General features: G+C 46.9%; 1 protein-coding gene across 2 annotated transcripts in view; it reads right to left on the bottom strand.

Moving 5' to 3' along the window:
* Positions 1-22,306, bottom strand: part of LOC144138395 (uncharacterized) — a 74,041-nt gene that overhangs the window by 46,907 nt on the left and 4,828 nt on the right. Inside the window, exons 4-5 of one of the 2 annotated variants that reach the window (XM_077670656.1) lie at positions 16,240-16,305; positions 7,574-7,770 (exon numbers count right to left, since the gene is read on the bottom strand). In XM_077670656.1, the coding sequence (XP_077526782.1) occupies positions 7,718-7,770; positions 16,240-16,305 (119 nt within the window). In that variant the 3' untranslated portion in view covers positions 7,574-7,717. Of the gene's footprint in view, positions 1-7,573; positions 7,771-16,239; positions 16,306-22,306 lie in introns of those variants that run through there. The other variant, XM_077670657.1, reaches the window with a different exon arrangement.

Genomic DNA, 22,306 nt, shown 5'->3' with positions numbered 1-22,306 from the left:
CGTGTGAGGGCGCTCGCATTGCGGAGCTCGGCGGGAGAGAGAGCTCGCGCGCGGGGCGGGCGTGTTGCGCGGGTCTCTCTCTCCTCTCCGCGTACCCTCTCTCCGCTCGCTGCCCTCGGAAAATGTATATAAATGCAGTGGAGCACACGCCTCTCTCCGTTACTGCTTGCCGCAGCGCACTCATAGGTGCACCCAATGCATTCGCATTTCCGCACGATCCCCTTCGGGGAGGTGGGGGGAGTTTTTTTTAAATTATTATTTTTTTCTATACGCTGAAGGAGTGGCAGTTTTATACTCCGGGTTTTTGAATGGGCGCCGCAACGTGGCGCGACGCTCGCGTGAGATTCTTGCCTACATCGCTCTGTTGCCGGAGGCGAACTGCTGGATCCTAGCCTTAGACAGCTTTGCTGTAAAAAGGCGGCTTTGCTGCATGGCTGAATCTTTCCCCGTAGCACAAGTTCTAATGTTGGCTTTTCCGCTTAACACGCCAGCTATGCGGAAAAGGCGTACACGGGTAAATTTTCGCTGCAACACCAAATTGTTTAACCGTATGACACGCTTTGACGCAGGCGACTTTACCTGCAACAGCAAATTGTTTGACATTGACGCGGATAAACATAACCGTACGCTATTTCCCCACCTTCGCCTTCGTGCCAGTTGTGAATGCATGCGTGCTGTAGAACACCTCCGATGATCCCCAAGAGTCATGCGTTTGCACTGGTGCGGGTATTTTTTTTAGGGGCGAAGCTCCTTAAGGCGTGGGTCTGTCCATCCTCGACGTATGTATGTAGCCACCTCTAGTTTAGTTCTTGGATTGTTTACTAGATGGCGGTACTTGTATATGATGAAAAGATGCGCTTGGATTGTTTACTAGATGGCGTGGCTACCTCTAGTTTAGTTCTTGGATTGTTTACTAGATGGCGGGGAGCGTTGTAATAAAATCCGTTCGCTGTTGGCGCGCGCTCGGAGTCGCCCGATGGATAAGGCTGCAGATGTGCGAGCCCGCGAGGCAGAAGCGCTCCGTGAAGCTGCGCGACGCCGCCGCCAAGATCCTGCCGTACGAGAGCGGGAGGCCGAAGCGTGTCGTCTGGCTGCGCGACGACGCCGCCAAGATCCCAGCGTTCGAGAACGAGAGGCCCAAGCGTCACGGCAACGGCGCGAGGACCCTGCCGTACGCGAAGCGGCACGGCTGCGGCGCGAAGAGGATCTCCAAAACGTCAGAGAACGGGAAGCGGCGAGAAAGCGCGCGTATCGGCAGGCAGACCCCGATGCAATGAGAGCTCGTGAGGCGTCTGCAAAACGCATCAGGCGAGCTCAGCCCCAAGGTGCCGACGCGCGGTTTAAGCGAGACTTTCTAGACGTTACGTTCGGACACAGATGTAGTGGGCGAACTTTCACTGAAGAGTCACGGTTTTACCGATGATTTCCCCTCAGGAGCTTCGTCCACTCATCATCATTCACCCCGTGGATATGCTGTGAATTTTTTTTTTGCAAAAACTTTCTCAGTGGCGTCCTGTCAAAAAAAAAAAAAAAATTCACAAACTGTCTGAACTCCTAGAGGCACAGCAAGTCGGCCAGCTCGCTCGCCTTTCCCTCACCCCCACGGGCCGCAGCGTTTTGACACACCTGGGTCGTCCCGTTCCTACTTCATTGGACGCACCACAACGCATGCCCACCCAAATCCGCGCACTCATCAAAGTCTCGCCAATTCCACGCCATATGCACCCTACTTACAACGTGGGTCGAAGACAAGCACGCGTTCGTCTCCTGGAGAGACGATACTCCAACGATCCCGACACCCGATACACGGATGTCGCAACCTACTCAAACCGAACAGCCCATACAATGGTTGCCCTCAACGCTCAATGCTCTATCCTGACATCCGCCACCATCGCTGATACCAACACCACTACTGCCGAAGAGACAGCCATAGCCCTCGCCGCCACCACAGCACCCACCGGCTATGTATGTAAACACCCTTACCGACTCACAGCAAGCTTGCCGGAACTTTCTGACCAGATGCACTTCACCTCCTGCCCTCAACTTTCTCCAGACAATAAAGACCCTGCCCTACATCCAAATTGTATGGACCCCAGGTCATGCCTCACTCCCAGGGAATGAGGCGGCACATGCCACTGCCCGCGATATCCTACTCCGAGCATTCCCGTCAGGGGCGGGCCACTTGGCTGCATCGTCCTCCAACCTTCCCGTTCCCAGTCGCTACACTGATATACTGCACCACTACCGTCAGAGCCGTCTCCGTTACCACCCCCTCATCCCTCCCTCAGCACTTGCGACGCCCGAATATGGCGCAGACTCCAGACGGAAACATATTTTAACACCCGTATTCTTCACCATATATCCCCCACTACATACCCTTACAACTGCCTTACCTGCCACACTCCCAATACGACGTACCATCTTGTATGGGCATGCGCCGACCACCCGAACCCCCTCCCTTCCCCCAGCCCGGAGCAGTGGGAGTGCGGGCTGACCAGCTCTCAGCTCGGGACTCAGGAACGCCTGACCTCCCGGGCTAGAGCAGCAGCAGTCGCTCGCGGCTTTCTGAACTGAGAAAAGGCCACCCACCCTTTTTTTTTTCCTTTTTTCTTTGTTGGCTCAAATAAAAACGTTTTTCCTCCTCCTCCATCTTCCCGTAGGGGAACCCTTAGTATGCGAAGCAGCCATGGGGTCGACTCAAAATCCCATGGAGGAAAGAAAAGGTTAGGAGAGGCCCTGACGTCACATTTGTGAAGCCGAGTCCCGCCATGACTTGGGCCCACGGAGCCCAGCACTCTATCCCATCATCCTTTGCTGTCTCCGGTTTGATTTGACTAACATGGCGTCGCCCTGCCCTCCCGCTTCGAAGCGAAAACAGCTTCGTCGCTAATTCCTCGGTGCGATGGCATCTTCTAAGCTGTTGATTTCGCCTTCAATTTGCCCATTCTAACCCTCACCCAAAGTTTCAATCGAAAAACGGCCTTCGTTTTTGAGATAGAAGGACGATTTTTCAGCTCTTAAGCCTGGTAAAGTAGCGTTTGTCGTCGTCATAGCAACAGGCTCGCGTGATGGCGAACGTAGACGCCTCCGACGGCAGAGTTTTCAAACTGGCCTAATCTAAAAACGTTTGTCGTAGCGACTGCGCTGGTTTGCAAGCGTAGCGAAGCAGCCACATACCAAGCGCCTTAAAAATCTGTCCGTTCTATTCGCCCAAATTTGGCCGCCGCAGTTGAAAACAAGTAAGCAACATTGTCCATGGGCTCAAGAAAAATCACGTGACTTCCTCCACTTTTTTTGCAATGCATTGGGGTGCTAGGGGCCTCTCCTGAGTATTCTTTCCTCCATGCAAAATCCCATTAGTTTTCAGTTCGATCGCGGCGTTGCGGGAGGAGAATGAGGGGAGCGGAGCGCGCGCGTCATTTATACCCCCCAGCGGAGCTACAGTGGCGCCTCCAGTGGAGTATGCAGCGACTACCGTCGCGTCTCTAACCCTAGCTGCTTCGCATTATCGCGCGCGGAGCCGCAGGTGTTGCCATTCGTTGCGCAATCCCGGAGAGGAGAGGTGGAATGCCTCGCATACTACTCTGGGTTCTCCTACGGGAAGATGACGACGGTGGTCGAATGCGAAGCTATCTCGTGATGGATTCTTTGGTTGGCCAATCCCTAGGGGCATCCTGCCACAATCATCATCAGCGGTACGGCGCCCACACAACGGCGGAGGGAACAGGCGACCATAAGCTGCTTCGCATCTAAAAACTCTTGCATTTCTCCCCAGACCGGTTGGTCGACCGGAAAGCTCCAATTCGATCTCTGGACACGGCGTGTATGTGAAACCGGGCTTCCATTGTGTCAAAACAATCACTTGAAAAAAAAAAAAAAAAGAACGCTTCTAGATGAGAGAATACATGCATCGATCATGAAGGAGGAGTACAATAGTATACCTTTTTCTCATAAAACACGAATCGGTATATGCTTAGGTTGTTGTTCGTAGTTGCACTTAGTACGCGAGGAATGGTTTAGTGGGTCTTGAAGGATTTGACAATCTGACTTCAGCTTTCGCACTTAATTCCCTCAGTTTTTCTTAGGAAGGGATAGCAATCTTCATTTGTATACATTAGTGTTATAAGCTGGAATCATTTGGACGACATTGCTGAGAATTCTACTCCCGTGCTGGGCAACCTGGTTTGCTGGCGACTGTTGTCAGCGGATGGGCCCACACGGCGTATGCTTGGCGACACGTATTTGCTGCCAGACGCCGAAGAGCGGCCGAAACCAGTACAATACATTATTCCTACTTCCACGTGGCTCTGCACATGCTCCGGCGCTTCCTAGCAGTGCGGTCGTTTTTAGATGCAAAGCAGCTCATGGTCGCGCCTGTTCCCTCCGCCGTTGTGTGGCGTCCATACCCACACTGCGTATGCGCATTCTCCTCTCCCTACTCTCCTCTCTCCGGCATTCCTCTCCTCTCTGGGATTGCGCAACGAATGGCAACACCTGTGGCTCCGCGCACGATAATGTGAAGCAGCTTAGGGTTAGAGGCGCGGTAGCCACGAACCTCAACTTAACCGAAACGACGAACTGAAAGCTAATGGGAACTTGAGTCGACTTCATGGCTGCTTCGCATACTACTCAGGGTTCCCCTACGAGAAGATGGTGAAATTTTTTTTGTTTTATAAAGCGTAGCATGTGCTAGTGAACTCAAAGCAGTCACACGGGTTGAGGAGTCGTTCCGCCTCTACAGGCCCCACCTTGTTCACTCAAAGGGGAATTTCATGCACTTGCATTACAAAAACGCTAAAAGGAGATTCATTGGAGGATCTTCAAGAATGTGCGAGCATGTCGTCCTTCTACCTTGCGGACTTCACACCTTTACCTATTGTGCACACGTTGCAGTGACTTCAGAAGTCCGCAACGCAACGTTTTTCGCACGTCTCTCATTTGCCATGTCAACTGTGCTTAGCACCTAAACAGTCTGTGGTCATATTTGCCCGCTTTAGCAGTGGCGTTGGCTGCCCGTCGTCGTTGGGTTGCTGACCAGCATCGGGATTTCCTCTGGCCAGAATTCCTCAACTCGGGCTCAACTGAATCCCCCACAGTCTGGCCATTCCCCACTGGCAAATCTCAGCCTCTCCTCAAGAGCTCTTCAACACCAGCAGGCCTGCCCATTTACACTACGTTTTTGAAAGCAAAGGCCTTGCGGTGTTATGGAAAATCCACGATAGCCTAAGGCCGAAAAAAAAAAAAAAAAGCTTCCCCCTACTGGTGAAATAACCAGCAAATGCTGAGCTTGACATCAGTTCCCCTTTCTCCTTTGCACCCACCCAGATTTCAGGAATGTTTACTGCCCTGCACTCTACATGCACCAACTAAAAAGTCGATGGAAACCCATTCTACACACGATTAGCCACCTCTCCGACAGATATGGCGACACCAATCAAGTGGCAGCCCAAAAATTGGCACAAGCACTGGAAATCAACACCACCACGCAGGGGGCCAAAGCGAGAGTATATAATCACATACTTTGTACCTCTATTCAATTACTCTGCATATCAGCACCCACCAAAACATAGCTACCTCGTTCAGTTACACGCCGCTGCACACCTCCAAGAGAACGAAAATATCAGCCTTCACGCATTTCCCACTGAACTTAAATCGTAGCTTGGAACCTTTTCTCTCCACGGATGCCCATCATTGCAGCTCCCATACTCACTTGACATTGCTCACAACCCACCGATTCTTTCATACTTCACCTGACCTCTTGTACCTTCAGCCACTCCAAGGTCAGACTCGCTCCATTCATTGTCAGCATAGCCTGGACATCTGTGGCACACTGCGGCATCACCACTTGTTTACCCAATTATTCATCCAAGCTAAACAGTTTGTTTTCAAACTGGCATGCCTATTATGCCATGTAAAGTGCCACCTGACCGAGTTACAAGCATTCCTGAAGCAACATTGCATACTGCAGTTCTGTCCACACGTTTGCCCTAACCTAACCCACAGAACCAAACATTTCTATCTCCGGACAATAAGTGCTAACCTCAAGATCCACAAAAACGTCAAAACAAAACTTTGGGGGAAAAAAACGACAGGTGCTGGACTTAAGTTTCGTCCTTTGTACCACGGAGTCGGACAAATCATGGCTTCAGTTCTGCGCTAAAGTGCCACCGAAAGGCCCTCTAAACACTGTGCTTTTATTCCAACATGGCAATTTCTTTACCAAAGCAAAGCTTAATGTTGTCTTCTCGCCCCTTTCAATGAAACACGACGGCGCACATGTGAAGTGTGCGATTTGCTTTGCCTTTTGTTACAACAGACACTCAGCATCTACCCTTCGACAAATGAAAGATGCCCCAGCTCTATGACAACGCATCAACAAAGGCACACCAATCCCAGCTGGTAAAAAATGAAACAACGCGGCCTTTTTATTCACGTGCGCACACATCTCAGCACCACTTACAAGTGTCGTAACGCTGCGAAGATTTAAGAAGAAATCCCCGCAGTTTTAGTCGCATTCTGCAAAGTGTATACATATATATGTATAGATATATATATATATAAAACAAAAAACAAAGGTCTGCGACAAAAATAAAATAGGGGAAAAAGAAAAGGCGGCCCCCAATGTTTGCACCGCAACACTGCATACAAACGCCAGCCCCCAACACAAGTGCTGCCACCGCAGTGGCCACAATCAACCATGTGACGTTAGCCATCCCAACACAGCTGTTTGATGGCACGCACACTTCAGACAGAAATCATCAATTCTTTTCGCAGCTCGCCGTGGCAGACATTCCTATTGTGTTGCGACACTTAAAAGGAACGTAAAATAAATACTGTACAGAATTTATACAGCAATAATGTGCCTCGTTCCAGAAGAACTGTTGAAAGAGTGTGGCAACCAATGCCAATAATGGCCCTCTCCAGTGTTAAAACAAAGATGCGTTTGCGTACGTCGCGGTTTCGTTCTTTCTTGCTGGTTCCACGAAGGGCTCACTTCCAAGACTCTTAGCAGATTCAATTTTCCACTGCTGCAAGGCGAGAAATTCAAAGCGCGCTAATAAAATCCAAAATTCTTGCAATGACATTAACGCACTTTCATTTGCTTTGTATGCATAGGCAAGCGTTGCCAGACATCTAAAATCCCTGCTGCAAATCCTTCTATTAAAAAGAAAATCGTGTGCCTCAAAGTGTGCAGGCTTCTTCTAGTCGATTTCAACACAACACCAACTGGCTTCCAGCAAAATCATTCATGCTAACGAGATGTTGGTCAATGCTTAAAAACATGGAAGGAGGCTGAACTCATTAAAAACAACAGGTTTTTCATGCAATAAAAAAAGAAGCAGGCAGCATGCCAATGACCCAAGACCCCCCTCATGCACATTTCAGTTCAGGTCTGGTGCTGTCCGCACACAATCCACGCAGCCGTTGAGACCGCAGGCTGGAACGATGTCGTTGCATCCCGGACGAAGCCTTTCTTCCACGACGCGGTTAACTGCACGCACTGGTAGCCTGGCATAAGACGAACGTCCCTGCCAAAATAAAAAAGAAATTGGCTTCGGAGTAGTCGGCCACGTGTGTTTGCGTCTCTCCTGCGCGGCCTCTTCATCAACCAGGCTTGCGCAAACACGGAGACCTTTTCGGCCGCAATGTTTCCGACCCGAAGGCGTTTTTTGGCCAACTGCACAGCACGCACATGTCGAGGTGTTCTTCAGGCGAACTACCTGCGAGTCTCGTCCGGTTCCTTCTCCTGGTAGTAGACAACACTGCGATCTGCACCAGTGCACACAAAAAGGGGGTTGTTTAAAGAAACATTGTGCTTTTGAATGTCTGAGCAAGGCATAACACTCTGAAGCAAATGCAAATACTGAACGGATGCTTACGCACATAGCGCATGCCCCTGGTAGCCCTCAACCTCTTATGACCAATTGTTGCGAATTTGCATCACACCAGTTGTAAGCCACACAACCAGAACAAAGAATTGGTAGCAGTCGTGCCCACGCTCAGACGGAATCTACACAAGGATGGCAACACATGGCAGAAGTAGCGTCATATACTGCCCATTCCCATTCAGTAAAGTGCTGACTGCTGTCATTTCACCGGTTTATGCCATTGATCACTTGTTCATCTGTGGTCATCCATTGACACTCGTACGTACTAAATGAATAGTAAGTGTTTTGGTTGCAAAAAATACCGCACAATAGGTACTTCGTGGAATAACACATGGAATCGGCGTAAATAATTTGTTCCTGAAGAAAATAACCATGCACTGGTTTATTATGACCACTTGTGTTTTCGTGCCACAGTCATAACTTTGTTCCTAAAACGCCTCCTTATAAGCAGACGAGAAAAAGCAAGAGCAAAAAAAAAAAAAAAAAAAAAGTCCCGTATGTTAAATTCAGGCTTAAAGAGGTTAAGTGTGGTTAGAGAAAATAAAAAAGGAATTACCAAATGAACATACGCGCAATTACATGAGTAAAAGGGTGACCAAAGCGTTCACGTTGAATGCTTTAAAACTAAGCTGCTGCTGCTTTGAGCCATGTAATCGTAACTGCCACTGCTCTGTGCTCAAGTAGTATTTTAGCGTCACCACAGTGGCGAAACTTCTTTTAAACCATGCCAGTTGCACTGCGCAGGTTCCAACCTCTCAGTTCTCATAACCAGCCGGAATGGCAATGCAAGGCAGTTAACCATAACCGACCCAAATTACTCGGCCGTTCATTGATTTAATCATGACAGCATTTGGATTCGTTGCAGCTAAGACATTCTAGACGTGTACGGTTCACAGGCAACATATTAGGAGACAACTGCTTTAAGGTAAGGAAAGCCCCCTCACAATCACCCTTAGGGGAGGTGCTTATTTTAGCTTGTCAACTCTGCCAGGCTTCCCTGGCATCATTCATATGTCAACAATTCATTATGTCGTAAGTCTGCAGACAAGTAGCATGCAGTTTTTGCACCAGCTACTCAATGTCTACTTAAAATAGAGTGCTACAGAGAAGCCCACAGCCCACAAACTTGCAAAACCACTGCCAACAATTAGTATATAGTAACACTACTTAATTACCCATCTAGAGGCTGACAAGATGAAAAAAAAAAAAAAAAAAGTTAAGAACAGATGAAAATACGCAATTACTGCATAGTCGTTCACTAAAGCGCACCTGATAGCCTTGGTGTGCCTTCCGTGCACAAAACCAAAATTTTGATTCCGGTGTTGAGACCAAAGATACATGCATTAAGGTGTTAAAGCCATGTTCTCACCAATCCTGCCAAGAAAAAAAAAAAAAAGTGTACGCACACCAACTTGCGTTTAAAGTTGAATTGAAGTTTCACAGAAAACACCAAATTAACAAAACAGCACCCACACACGATATGTGTAGAGATTTGGCATTTGGCGTGCAAAATTTTTTTTATATGAACAGCATGATAAACACCCAACCAGAATAACTCAAGGCTTAACGAGCTTGTGCATTACTGTACGGATGCACGAAAAGCAGGCAATGCTCGCGACCACAAACTAAGCTGCTGGGGGCGGGTGGAGGGGGGTGGCTCAGTGGTTAAGACGCAGTGCTGGTGAGCTCAAGTACGTGGGTTCGATTCCCGGCCCTGGTGGCTGCTTTTCTTATGTAGGCGAGAAGTGAAAACGCCCGTGTGCCGAGACATGGGCACACGTTAAAGATCCCCAGGTGGCTCAAATTAATCCGGAGCTCTCCACAACGGTGTGCCTCACAGCCTAGGTGTAGTTTCGGCACATTAAACCCCACAATCGATCAAATCAATGGAAGTTCGGGTAGGCGACACCAGTATTACTTGCGTGTGCACAACAAATGTGGTTTTTAGATTAATGCGAGGCCTGACCTACACAGGCACTATACCAAACAAATGTTAATAAATTTATTAACAAATAAAACAAATAATAAAAAAAGAGGTCAGGAAGCAACTGAAAACCTGCCAATAATGCACACAAGTCCCTGTCCCCTTCCTGTCTTCAATGTGATACGCTAAAGCAGTTTGGCTGCTATTCCCATTGTAGTTTAAAGGCGCTAGTAGTATTTTTCCACTCCAAGCCACCAAACTTTCTGCGTGGTTAGTCCTTGTTTATCAAGTGACTCGAAGTACAATTGCTGGCTCCTGAAAAGACCTGTCAGTAGTGCTGCTCTGTGAAATGCACTTGGCTCATGCGTTTTTAAAGTCTCTCGTTTTCCCTATCTGCAATCAGACAGCAGTGGTGTCAATATTAGCTGCTGAGGCAATGCATATTGAAGCAATGCATAACCTCATTTACGATAAAAGGCCCCACGTCAACTAAAGTCCTTCATTCCAAAAGACTCCCGCTGGCTAATGCAATGGCTGAAACGAACAAAAGTGCTCCACAGTTCATTGACGCAAGTGCCTTGCAAAGCTACGGTTCAAGAAATGGACACCTAGCTATACAGTGTGTGACGCACGGAAAAATGTTTGCCTGAACAGAACCTGTTAAAACAATGCGTTACTGAGACAAAGCACATGCTTGTAAAGAGGCCCCTTGAAGCAAAATAACCTGTAGTGGACTCTTGTAAGGACAAACACCACTTTTGTGCTCTCTTACGCGCACAATGCCAAAAACGTCCACTTAAGATGAATTTCTGATAATACCAACAAATTCTCACGGTCCCTTCCAATCTGTCTTAATGGGAGGTTGCTGTCGCAGATATCAGCTGCCTTAACTTCCAAAGAAGACTTGCTCAACCAATAGCTTCAGTGCGTGAATACAACGTGCTTGAAAATACCAGTCGTGGCACTTTCACAAGAGCCTACTGGAAGTGCTCACTCATTCCTTCGAATGAAAAAAAAAAATCATAATAATAAAAAGAGGAACAAGAAGAAATCTGCCTAGAAAAGAATAGGGGCCACAAACTGTTTTAAAATTGATCAGCACGAAACCCGAGCTAGTTAGCTGCCTACGACTACTGCCACAGTGATTAGCAGGCTTTGGCATCGCGAGCAATCAAGCATCCTCCCAAGCCTGGTAGCACTGCCTACACAAGTTTAACTAGCTACTGCATGAAAAAGTGGCCATTTTTTAGGCGCCCAAGAATTATTTTAGCTGAACGTTTGTTCAGCATATAATCCGGCACAGTAAAATGTAGGTAAATGACAGCTTTTTGCTATCATATCAATCTTTAAAACAATTTTGTAAACTGTGATTGCAAAGAAAGGCAGTATCAAAACTTTCACCCCAACCTCAAGGAAAGGAAAAAAAAAAAAAAAAAAAAGAAAAAACAAGATGTAGTTGCATATAAAAAAACCAGCGACGATGAAAGGAATCAAGAAGATACATTCTGTAGGAAATCTTACCAAAGCACTTAGTAAAAATAAATTGCACAAGAACAATTCAGATAAAAAAATTTCAGCGGTTTTAGGACCACTTACGAGCTTTGAAGGCAATACTGATTTTCTCTACAGCTACATTGTATTCAAACCTCCTCCTTCAGTTGTCTTTTTTTTTTTCGCAAATTACTTTAACTGGCTTATTTCCTTCTACAGTCAAATCCCGGTATACAAACTTTTAGGAAGCGCGAAAAATTTCACTTAAGCAGGAATTCGTTGTGGTGAAATCTGCCTTAACATAACCACACAAAAAAGCAAGAAAGATACCCCTGCACATTAGTAACATTGACCACATAATGCAATCTTTAGAAAAAGGAGCGATGCGCAATTACACCGTGTTTATTCAGACATTAAACTGTTTTTGCCTGCACCTAGAAAGCACATTACCGAGGGTAAAAAATAAAGTTGCAAAACGCATTGCTGCACAATGAGCCACATCTGTCTAGCTGAATATTTCCAGACAACTGTTAGGTCGCTGTAATAAGGCCCCCCTCTCGCTTGTGGCAGGAGCTGGGCCCGTTATCTTATCCTCTGACTAGGCACTGGGGCATCTGACCTTGGAAGGCAAGTGCGTGATGAAGATAGGATGACACGAGTTCAAGACTAAACAGGAAAACATTTTTCTTTTGGCTTTGAAGAACGGTAGAAGGAAAACTGCAATGACAGCAGCTCACCGCGCATTGCCAGCAGTGCTTATTCGTGTGATTTCAGCTGGATGTGGATTAACTGCATCTCCGGCTTGGTGAATTGGGCCTGCGGCTCGTGTAAAGACGGCCGACCACATCGTTATCGCCAGCAAACAAAGGCGTACATCTACAAGTTTGTTTTTGTTTATAGGTGGTGGTGGTGTGAATGCACTTTTCAGTGAAACTAAGCGCCCTGAATGTATAAAACGTTACAGATGGCAGGCGTTATGCTTATTTTATTGTAAAATAAATGCTCAAGCGCAGCCCCACTGAGAGAAAATTTTGTTCAAAACGGAAACAAGCCTGGCAAATGGTTCATTGTAGCGAGGACCTGGTTGCATTGACTTCTACTAGCTACCGCTGCAACCAGACACACCGCTCTTCAGTTATGAAAGGATACATACCAATTACTCAAACTAATGTGTGCTTTCAATTGTACAATACTTTCTGCAACCTTGTGATTAACTAACACGCAAATGTATACTAAGAACTCGTGTTTTAGTAGCGTGAGCAATTCCACTGTTTTGTCATTTGCAGAATTTCTTTACCACTAGGATTCATCCTGCAAACCTGCAATAAGCTCCCAAAAAATGATGTTTTCTGCCATGCCTTGGAGTCATTTATTTCACATTTCGCTATGGCTATCGTGTATTGAAAGCTATTGTAACTGTACTGGTCCAAAAAAAAAAAAAAAAAAACACCACACCCAATTTTCAATTGAGCTTTACAGGTTCTGGTGGTGGGCTTGACGAGATAGCGGATTTTAGAGGGCTGCCTATTCAGTTGGTACTGCATATAACGGAGAGTGCCTTGGCACAACATACGCACCACCCAGCCACCTTCCCACTCACTGTGCTAGCTGCATATATGCGCTTGGCTTACAAAGACACGGGAGTAGTGCACCCGTCAGAAGAAAAGGCAGCAGCGGAACCTTCAGAAGCCTTCTGCATTGTCTAGGAGAGGAAAGCATTAGGCTCTTCTTCCCTTGGCAACAAGGGTTATGTGGCAATCCAACCAAAATTTCAGAGTGTGGCACAAGTTATCAGGGGTGGAAGCAGGGTCTAGCTTTTTGGAGCAGGCACGGGAGCAGCAAAAGTCTTATTTTGGAGCAGCTTTGGAGCAGCAACAATCCCATTTTGGAGCAGGTTTGGAGCAGTTTAGGGGCTATTTCAGAGCACTTTTGGAGAACACTGTCGGCGCACTTTTAAGGGCAACTAATCCAAAAACTGCATGATAAATAGAACTGGCCAGAATTATTTAGCAGGAGCGCAATAAATCTGATAGGAGCTGGCACCTTGATATTACCCTTTACTTGGGACTGAAACCTGCTTTTTGCCAATTCCTTTAAATGTAGCGACTTTTTGGCTTTTATTTGTATGATAATCAACACTATTTATTAAAACTTTTTTTTTTCACTTTTACATTGCCGAGGAGGTCCCCATACAGTCTTCGACTATGGGACCTCCTTCTGTATATTTTGCCCGTATTTTTTGTAATAATAGACTGACTGATTGATTGACTATGTTACTAACGGTGGCTGCTCCTTTTAATTTTTTGGTAAAGTAGTTTCGAGCTAAAACAATCGCGTGCAGTGCGCTGCCCCGCTGCCACCGTCGCCGCAACCGCGAAATCAGGCGTTGCGAACGTGCCCTACCCGCGCGGCACTCACCGAGCGCGCATCGTCTCCCATCGATAGGCCCGAACACGAAGACGGGCGCCGTACAATATGATGCCGTATTCCCAGCAAGCTGCCGCCGCCGCGTCGACGGAGAAGGCAGGCATCATAGGCAGGCAAAGGCAGGCAGCGAACGAAGACGGCGATTTCACGACGCCTCGTTTCGTGGTAGACGCGAAGGCGAAAGCAGACACGGCATCCCATCAAGACACCCGTTTTCGCGGCGGAGTCGGGCCTCGTCGGCGCGAACGAGTACGGCGGCTGTGTGGCGCGCTGCACGCAACTGTTTTAGCTCCACATCACTTCTTTCATTAAAGCAGCGCGAAAAATTCGGCTTCAAATTAACTTCTGATGCAAAAGGGCCGTTATTAACAGCGGAACTGTGGTTACTAGCCGTAAGTTCGGGGTTCGTGCGCGCCGAAAACTCCCACTGAGGAACGCCAACGCGCACGTGTCCCGCAGCTCTCCACTTGACTCGACAGTGGAAAGGAAAGTGATAGCGGCCGCCACAACACTAGAGGAGCGAGCCCTTCGCGCGGAACCTCGCGTCGTCGTGCGCATGCGCTCAGTATCGTACAATAGCCCACGCGCGCAGCGGCTTCGCAGTTCTCGGTTCGTGCAGGTCCCGAAAAATTAGACTTCAATCACCAAAAACTACTGATGCGAAGGATGTGCGAAGGGGTCGTTTGTCTTACTTAGAGCAGCTGCAAATTCCAGAGGCCATGCCTCAAGTTATAACACTAGATAACTGTTCAAAGTGCTTTTACTCATGCTGGTGCCAGCCTTCCGGGAAAGCCACGGCGATAACAACGTTGCGATAAACTCCACGAGGGAACCACGAGTGCACTGAACTGCCGTGGTTATGGATGCGGCGTGGATGCGGCTGCGTCTATTATGATAGATAGATATGATAGATATGCTGTTGCCGTTCCCTTTTAAACGGGTGATTGACGGGAAATCTGGCGCTCCGGAAAGCCAGTGCTCAGTGTTGCCCGGACGACGACAAGACTCGGCTAAATTTGGCGTTGTATGCTCTCAATGGACAATAATCGCACAAATTGCCATTTCTGCGCAGCTTGGCGCAGCAGGGCAAATTGGCGCACAATGGCGCAGCAGTTCCACCCCTGAGTTATGGAAAAATGCAGGAAGCGAGGGAGGCGATCATATGTGGCTACTTGTTATTTTTGCTCTTTGTTTACATCAAATAGCGGTTTCTAATGTATGCGTGCATCACCTCAGTTTAAAGAAGGGTCATGATGGTTCCTATTTGATGAACACAGTTGCAGCTGCGGTTCCCCATGCAAGATGCATGTTTCCAGGTCAGGTAAGTGTGCCCTACAATTGTGCCCTAAGCATACCATGCTAAATGCAACCTAACCTCTCCAAGAGCAGCTGCGAAAAGCCCCGGGGACAAAATAGGAGTTGGGTTTATTAAAGAGACTGCTTTGTCCCGATAACAACAGCACCAACATTATCGCAAAATCCAAACGAACAAAATGAGAACAGATGAAGCAGCAGCTCCTTCCACAACCACATTTCGGCGACATCACAAGTGCCTGTTTGTGCAATTGGTGGCCGCTGACCACGAAGAAAACTGACTGGGCAGTAGTAGCAGAGCCTCTAGTTTCACTTGATTGTACCACTTGAATGTTACTATGCAGTTAACACACAGACAACTGTTTCTAGTGCTGGCATCTAATGTGTCCCTGCTCTGCATCATTAGGGGAATTTTTTTTTTTACCTGTTAACTGGTGCCGATTTGTGCAGACCTGTGCAGTGTGCCACTGGGGATATTAATTATTAATAATAAAAAAAAAACATACACTGCACTGCTTGCACCAGTGCAGCCAGTTCGGGGAAACAAAGAAAAAACATCTACAGTAGCGTGACATGAAAAAGTTTAATATTTGTTGCATTATCTCAGTTAAAGATGCATCTGCTGGAATGGAGCTCGGCGAGTTACCGAAGGTTAGTTTCTTTTAAATTAATTGATCGATGAAGAGGTTTAATGTGCCGACGCTACACAGGTGATGAGGTGCGCCGTAGTGGAGGGCCCCCGATTATTTTTGACCCCCCGGTGATATTTATTTTATTAACGTGCGGGAAATCTCGAACACACAAGCATTTTAACTTTTCGCCTCCACCAGAAAAGCGGCGGCGGCGGCGGCTCAGAATTGAACTCGTGTCCTTGGGCTCAGCAGCACAACGCCCTAGCCACTGAGACACCGTGGCAGGTCTTTTAAATTAAACAAGGCTGCATTTTGTCTTCACGGTCCCGGTTAAAACCGCACTGAAGTAAACCAAACATCCTCTCCTTCACTCTCTCCTCCCCTCGCGCATGCGCAACACACAAGCAAGGGCAACGGCTGCCCTTACTCTGCACTGCTCAGAAAGCACAGCAGTTTCTACATTGAGACATTTTTCTGGAAGCCTATTTCCCCCAATCAGCAGCAAATCAGCCTGCCACAAAGTCAAAGCATTGTGAAATGGCCAGAAGAAGGAGCCACTTACGATTGCTTCCGTCACACGCCGCGGCCTGCTGCGATTGCTCGAGCTCATTGCAGGCGCGCTTCCACCCTGCAAGTAAAAACACACCGTAAAATCGATCAGTGAAGCAACAATCTCATTTTGCCCATCACCGATCTCACAACTGGTGCAAAAATACGCAAAGAGAAGTCAGACTTTCAGAGGCCCTTGTATTTCAGACTGCTAACAATGTGGGTTTCTGGACACGTCCTTTGTAGTTGTACGACCGCAAGTTCATGCAAAGATGCAACAAAGCAGCATTGTTACTAGTTTTACTTTTGGTGTGGACTGCTTGCAAAAAAAGATTTGCGAATGTTAAAATAAAGGTTTCAAGGAAAATCAATCCCCCCATTTGGAAACCCTCCAAAAAGTGCCACTTTGCTGGACCCAGAGACAAAGGACCCTAAATACAAGTCAGCTGAAACGTCCCTAGAATATATGCAGAAAAGTGTTGAGCCAGTCAGTTAGCATGTGAACCGACAACAGGCATCCTGGTGATACAAAAATCTGTGCCACATTAGAAAAAAAAAGAAGAGGGCCGCGTATCTGCTCCTTTTGTTGCAAAGATTGACGAAAGACGATAGTCGACTGGCGCCTCTGCCAGGTAAATGCCTCCCTTCTCTTTCGCACTCACCTCTCATGCTGTTCCTCTACAGTCTTATTCCTCCTGAGATAACACGCGCAAAGTTTGCTCAAGTCAATTTACCGCATTTCAACGCTCCAAGTCGGCTGCCTCGATGCCAGCGCTGTCGTATGGCAGAGACGCGGGTTAATCGAGGCACCCTACTGCAGCATTTATAGAACCACGTTGCCCTACTCCGCGAGTGTTCCAAGCGGAACGTGGAACCTACCTAGTGGAAACTTCCGTTTCTGTTGCTGTTTCATTACTTAAAATGCTGCCAGGAGTTATAGTAGCACGGGCAACAGGAGGCGACGGTTTTCTGCAGTTGATGCATTTCATCTGCTATCACAAAAACCAAGCATCCATAAATATTCACACTCGTTTCGTGCTGGTTGCTTGTCTACTGCGTTTAGTACGCCTAGCTTTTCTTGAAGGGAAAGCGGCTCCTGTTTTCCCACGCTGCCATCAAGGCACGACAAAGGTCGTGGTTGCAAGCTCAACGGGGTTCTCAAAGCTTGAAGCACACGATGACGACGAGACCGCGTGCTATTCTTGCAGTGGGGCTTTTATGGCAAACATGAACTTCCGGCATTCCAAAGTGAAACTTTTATTGTAAGTGCAGTGATGATCGTGATAGCATAGGGCACGGAGAAAGAAGTTTTTGAGGAGAGGAATCCGCTGGGCTGGGACAGCGCGGGCGGGAGGCGCGTTAATGTGACTCTCTGGCAAGGAGGAAATGCAGCTTGCAGAGCAGCACAACAGATGGCGCGTCAAGTGCGTTGCCATAGTTTACATGTTCTTCTACGGATGCAACGCACAAAAATCGTAATATTATTGAATGTATTGTGATGCCAGGTTTCTTTCTGTAAAATACATAAATATAAGTGCTGGACATTTTAGCAGCAGTTATCAATAAATACTGCCTTAGTTACAAGCCGTACCGCGCTTGAAACGAATCACTAGAAGGAATTCCGGAGCAGACGACACCTGCCGACGCCGCCTTCCCTCCACGAGTGGTTCACTCTCACGGGCTTCTCAGATTAGCGCGCGCTTTTCATGTTGCACAGGGCAGTCTAGGGCAGTCTAAATATGAACTAATGAAGTTAGTTCATATTTGAATGAATTTAGTTCATAATGAACTAATGAAATATGAAGTTAGGGCAGTCTAAATATGAACTAATGGCATAGAGGATCAGAAGCATCATTCACTGCAACCAACCATACGTAGATTCTCAACCGTGTTTTTTTTTTCATCGTAGGTTTCGCGTTCTAAAAAAATCAAAGCCCCTTTGTCTAACGACAACGATGTCTGAAACGCGCAGATTTCTTTCGCCGCAAACCGACAGCAGAGAAAGTCCAGTCGCGCGAGGGATTCGTCGACATCGTCCGCCCACGACGGCAGCCGGCTATGCACTGACTGACCTTCAACCGGTGAGCCTTTTCCCTTTGGCACCTCGCAACAGAGGGCGCGCCGGTGCCGTAAACAGCGCCATGACTTTATCGCGCCGGCGGAGCAAGCCCTGTTGTGCCTCCTCAATAATTCTTGCTCCATGGCAAAGGGGCCATCTTGTGGTGACGAATTGCATCCGCGTGCGGCTTCATGCAGTCAGTTCCGTAGCTAAGCCTGGCCAAGACTCATCAAACATCAAAACAGCGGTCCACGCATGTTGCCCGGCCGGGTTGAGTGTCAGATTGCGACGCATGATTCGGGAACATACGACGTAACAGTGAGGATTTTAATACATGGGACTCTATGTGAGCTGTGCCGGGACCAGACAAAAACAACATAGCCGCCGGGAAAACCCAGAACTGAGCAATGCAAGAGCCGGGTTCTACTGTACTCTGTTGCCCTACCCATGCACATCACATTTCAATATGTCATCCCCTCACCAATACAACATTTACCGCCACCATCTGGCTGAACATTCAGCACAAAGCCAACTTCAAGTCAAAAATAAAATCGTCTCGGCCCTTTCCTTCCCGGCAACTTCTTTGAGTTGTTTTTCTGTCAAGGCCTTATTGACATTCACATAGGGTAGTTTGTATAACGGCTAGCGTCTAAAGTACATCCCAACGTTGGTTTTCGATTTTCAGAGCAGATGACGAGAGCACATTTTTAAAATGTATATATATATAAAAAAAAAAAACACAAACAGCAACTCGAAAGGGGAAGTTGCACACCAATTAACCATCAGGTTAAATCTGTGTTCTTCGCAGCCCAAGCTTAGCACAAGCTGCATGTATGTATGCACACAAGACGGTCGCTTTTCTGTCTGTACACTTTAAAGCGTTGTGCACGCCATTTGCAGTCTTCCTTGATATTACGTTGCCAAAGTTACTAGCAGCGATGGCGTACTACAGCTAGAGCATCATTAGCTAAACAGCAGAGTCTTTGGAGGCTCATTACAGGGTGAATTAAAGAAGACACACAAAACAAAGACCACAAAATATCAAGCTTAACAGACAGCACTTACACCCCCTCAACTGAAAAGAAACAAAAAGTTCCCAGATCAAAACATACTCTTACCCTCCCCACCCAAAACATTTTTTTTTTCAGTAAACAAACCAATTATAAACAAAATACTGTCACAAGGAGTGCTGACAGAAGAAAGGACAAGAAATGTTTCCCTCTTAAACTCATAAAATTGAAAAAAGAAAAAAAAAGTTCTTAGGCACATACATTGCCTGAAAATATGAATGCATATCCATTTACCGCCCTGAACGTTTTACCAGCACCAAGTGTTGATCGATCGATCCTTATCCATGCAGATTCCGTGGCTTTTGAAGGGGTCAGTTAAATTATAGATCTTAAATACAATGACTTCCGAACCTCCCCACAGGGCCCAAAATGAGCACCCCCCACCCACCAAATTTGAGTTTTAAAGCACACAATCCACACAAGTAGATAAAAAAAAAAAAAAAAAGAACGCCTGCTTTTCATTTTTGAAAGAAGTCCCGTGACGCATGTAACAGGCTACAACATTGATTGATTGATTGAAAGTAGGGTTTAATGCGCTGACGCAACGCAGGCGATGAGACGCGCCGTAGTGGAGGGCTCCGCATTAATTTTGACCCCCCCCGGGTATCTTTAACATGCCCCGAAATCTCGCACACATGGGCAGTTTTGCTTTTCGCCTCCATCAGAAAAGCGGCTGCCGCATCCGGGCACTGAACCCGCGCCCTCGTTCTCTGCAGTGCAACGCCTTAACCACTGAGGCTGCAACAGCCCTCCTCCAGCTGTTCTGCTGGATAGAGGGTGCACACAAAAGGGAAGTTCCGCAGTTGGTACATGCATATGCATCGAACACCCGGAACTACACTTCTGGAGGGAACAGAATTTCAGGTGGACCCCCAACACCCAATGGACCGAAGTGTCATGCGTATACCCACTAATAGGAGATGCTTTGTAGGATACCCACACATATAAGTAGGATCTGTATACTGCGATACATGTATACCTGGCTGCAACTGCAAGTTGAGCGCGGCAATAGCTCACGTAGTTTATCAGTGCATCGCACCACCAAAGTGAGACATGGAAGTCAACGCGCGCTTGCATTTTGCAGGAGATTGCGCTTATCTCTTTCGTTACCGCAGGAAATTAACAGACTTTTAGGGGTCTAAGAAAACAGTTTTTTTTGTGCTAAACACATTGGTTAAGCACATAATGCAGCAACATAAAATACGGGTGACTTAGCGTCCTTTTCAACTACACTAGTTTATGAAATGTCTACACATAACGATTGAGAAAGAAAATTACCACAATCAAAATTTCTGTCAAGTTGTTGTAGAAAATGATAAAAAAAAGTTGTGTAGAACAAACCACCCACTGTAGAAAAGAAATTTGAATGTACATTTTGTAGGGAAACGTTTCAAAAACATGCCCTAGAAAAATTGCCAACTTGCGCGGAACAGTTTGTTCGATATAAAAAAAGGAATGTTAGCCTCAGGAGAACTTGTTGCTGGGCGTGTTGGTTTTGGTCTAAGAACATACTGAGTAGCGCAAAGAAACACACACAAGAATGTTAGCCTGCATGGTGCCCACGCCGTGCAGTGAAGCCCAACCTCCATTTCCAAATGCACAGTTTTGGCGGTTCGACATTATCAGAGGAAGCACTTTGTTCCCGTAAAAACACCTTGTCATTGAGTGACTTTGCATTTCCAGCCAGCACAATATTCAGAAAAAGTGAAGCGATTCAGAGATGCGAAGGAATCTGCATTTGGAAACAATACTCGGTGGTTGTTGTTGCTTGTTGACGTTCGCTGTCTTATCTGCCAGAACGCAGGCGTGCAGTTCATTATCTTCTGACTCGCTACTCACTGTCGCTCTGCCTGCCGGATTGCGGTTCGACGTGCTAGAATCGTGCTCAGCAAGCTTTCAACGAGAAGCTGTTGCGTGATAATAAAGATCAGCACTACGAGCCTCCTACATTGCAGCGCCGTCTAACATTTTCGAAAAGAAACAATATCAAACCTGTTGGAGACTGTCAGAATAGACAGCTGGCGGTGGGCAAAGTCGATTTGAAGCGCTCCCCTTGGATGACCTGATATCCGACGACTGGGTGTCACCTTTTGGTTTATGTCTGAAGTTCTTATCGCACCAATTGGGTCAAGGGTGTGGGGGTTAAAATTACGAGTGGAATGCTTTTTTTTCCCAGGATCAGTGAGGGACGCTGAAGGCGCCATGGCGGATCGCCTCAAAGTCGGGTAACCGTGTAGTAGCGCCAAATATGAATTCCGCGATGCAGAAACGAAACCTAAACTGTTTTAAACTGGTTGCAAATAGTCCTGTGGGAAGCAGAACTACAACCCGACCTAGAACAATGTACCCAAAGGCAATATAACTGCCAAAAGTCATAAAATAACTTTGCAAACAGGCACTGCTTGATATCTTCAACCAATTCCAGTGATTATTACTGTCAGATTACAAAGATGACAATTGAAAATCATCTTGCAATTCACCATTGGTGCCCCATAAGAAAAACCGAATACTGATGCAAAGTAATCGCAAGCAGCATGCCTTCTTTTTTGGTAGCAGTGGCGTGCGACGACCAAGCCCCACTTCCACACTCAGGTGATGGAAATGCATGTCAAAAATCACATTTCTGTAGCAAAAATGAAAACAAAACCGATTTTGAAAGGGCATTTTCTGAACTAGTCTCAAATAGCTTTACTCGTTTTAGAAACGTCTGGAACGCTGTGAAAAGGGGCTCCCAAATTATCACTCACATCAAATGACTTTTAATAGCGCTGTAACGAAACAGTGAAGGTGTGACATATTGATTTTTCTGGTGGAGTTTGTCATCACTGCAGTAGCTTTTAAGCAGATTAAGTCCGAAAAACCACGGAAACAACTCGTGTCACACTCAAAACGGAGGACTGCAGTGGTGAGATGCGGAGGTAACTAATGTTGCCGTTCTTAAAAAGTTGCAC

This window comes from Haemaphysalis longicornis, unplaced genomic scaffold (assembly GCF_048455015.1).
Source record: "Haemaphysalis longicornis isolate Haplotype H1 unplaced genomic scaffold, Haemaphysalis longicornis Haplotype H1 scaffold_5, whole genome shotgun sequence".
NCBI lineage: Eukaryota > Metazoa > Arthropoda > Arachnida > Ixodida > Ixodidae > Haemaphysalis > Haemaphysalis longicornis.
Note: the sequence above shows the minus strand (reverse complement) of the source record. Positions and strands in the feature narration are given on the sequence as shown.